The sequence below is a fragment of the Penaeus monodon genome, chromosome 34, assembly GCF_015228065.2.
Source record: "Penaeus monodon isolate SGIC_2016 chromosome 34, NSTDA_Pmon_1, whole genome shotgun sequence".
In the NCBI taxonomy this organism is placed as follows: domain Eukaryota; kingdom Metazoa; phylum Arthropoda; class Malacostraca; order Decapoda; family Penaeidae; genus Penaeus; species Penaeus monodon.
In genome coordinates, this window is record NC_051419.1 from 30,439,153 (window position 1) to 30,440,143 (window position 991).

General features: G+C 37.5%; 1 protein-coding gene across 1 annotated transcript in view; it reads left to right on the forward strand.

The window, feature by feature from the left end:
- LOC119594475 (39S ribosomal protein L48, mitochondrial-like) overlaps nt 1-991 on the forward strand; it is a gene marked incomplete at its 5' end in the record, with an annotated part of 1,705 nt that overhangs the window by 317 nt on the left and 397 nt on the right. The window contains 3 exon segments of the mRNA XM_037943511.1: nt 78-211; nt 405-507; nt 861-971. Coding sequence (XP_037799439.1) covers nt 78-211; nt 405-507; nt 861-971 — 348 coding nt within the window.

Consider the following 991-nt stretch of genomic DNA (forward strand, 5'->3'; position numbering starts at 1 on the left):
GTGCTATAGTGCTACATGGGCATTCTTGTTTATGTGTATCATTCCATTTCAAAACTCATGCTGTCCTCGCACAACAGGCTGGTGGTCCCGATGTACCAGAGTTCCCCCTATTGAACGTGCAGATGGAAGGATATGACTTCACTGTTCTCGAGCATTACGGGAAGTGGGTTCACAGAACGGCACTCAACATGGGTATTGAAGCAGAAGATAGGTAAGTGTATCTCTTTAGTGTATTTGTGATATTTTCTCTCTCTCTTATCAGCTTTCGTTATGGGAATTTAAGTCTGTGATCTAAAACAATATTTATTTAATTATTATCTTATGTTTATATGTAGGAAGTAAAATAAGTTGGTCCTTTGTGGTTTAAAAGAAATTGTCACTATAATGCTAATCATGTCCCACAGCTGGGCAACCCCATGCAAGAAAATTCACATCCAGACTTTCAAACCAAGGAGTGTTAAGGTCGAGTCAGAATACAATTTACACATTTACCAGAGGACTGTACAGGTTAGTCCAAAGATTCTTATGTATGTGTGAGTATATTGTTGTATCAGCTTGGTTGTTTTTCTCCTTTGTTTCAGCTGAGAGAATTTGAAATTGCATAGACTTATAGTTACCACTATGAGGTACTCATATTTATATGCCCTGTGTAAATATGCTTACATCCTAAATGTATTTTGGAAAAACATATGAGAAAAAAATCAAGGACGTTAGACCAGAGCTTTTTTACAATATTCTTTTAAGGTAATTCAACAAAATACATAGAGAAATCTTCAGGAAGTCACACTAAACCTTTCTGATTACTATAACCCACAGTAATGTCTGTAATGTTTTTTTTTTTTGCACTTTCTCCATTGCAGCTTGCCGATGTACCTTCTCATCTCGCACCGCTGCTAATGGAAGTCGTTCAAGCCGGCCTTCCAGAGGGTGTGAATTTGACTGTCCAGGAGCATATGCCAGAACACACAGAGGTGACTGTTATTTTTATTAA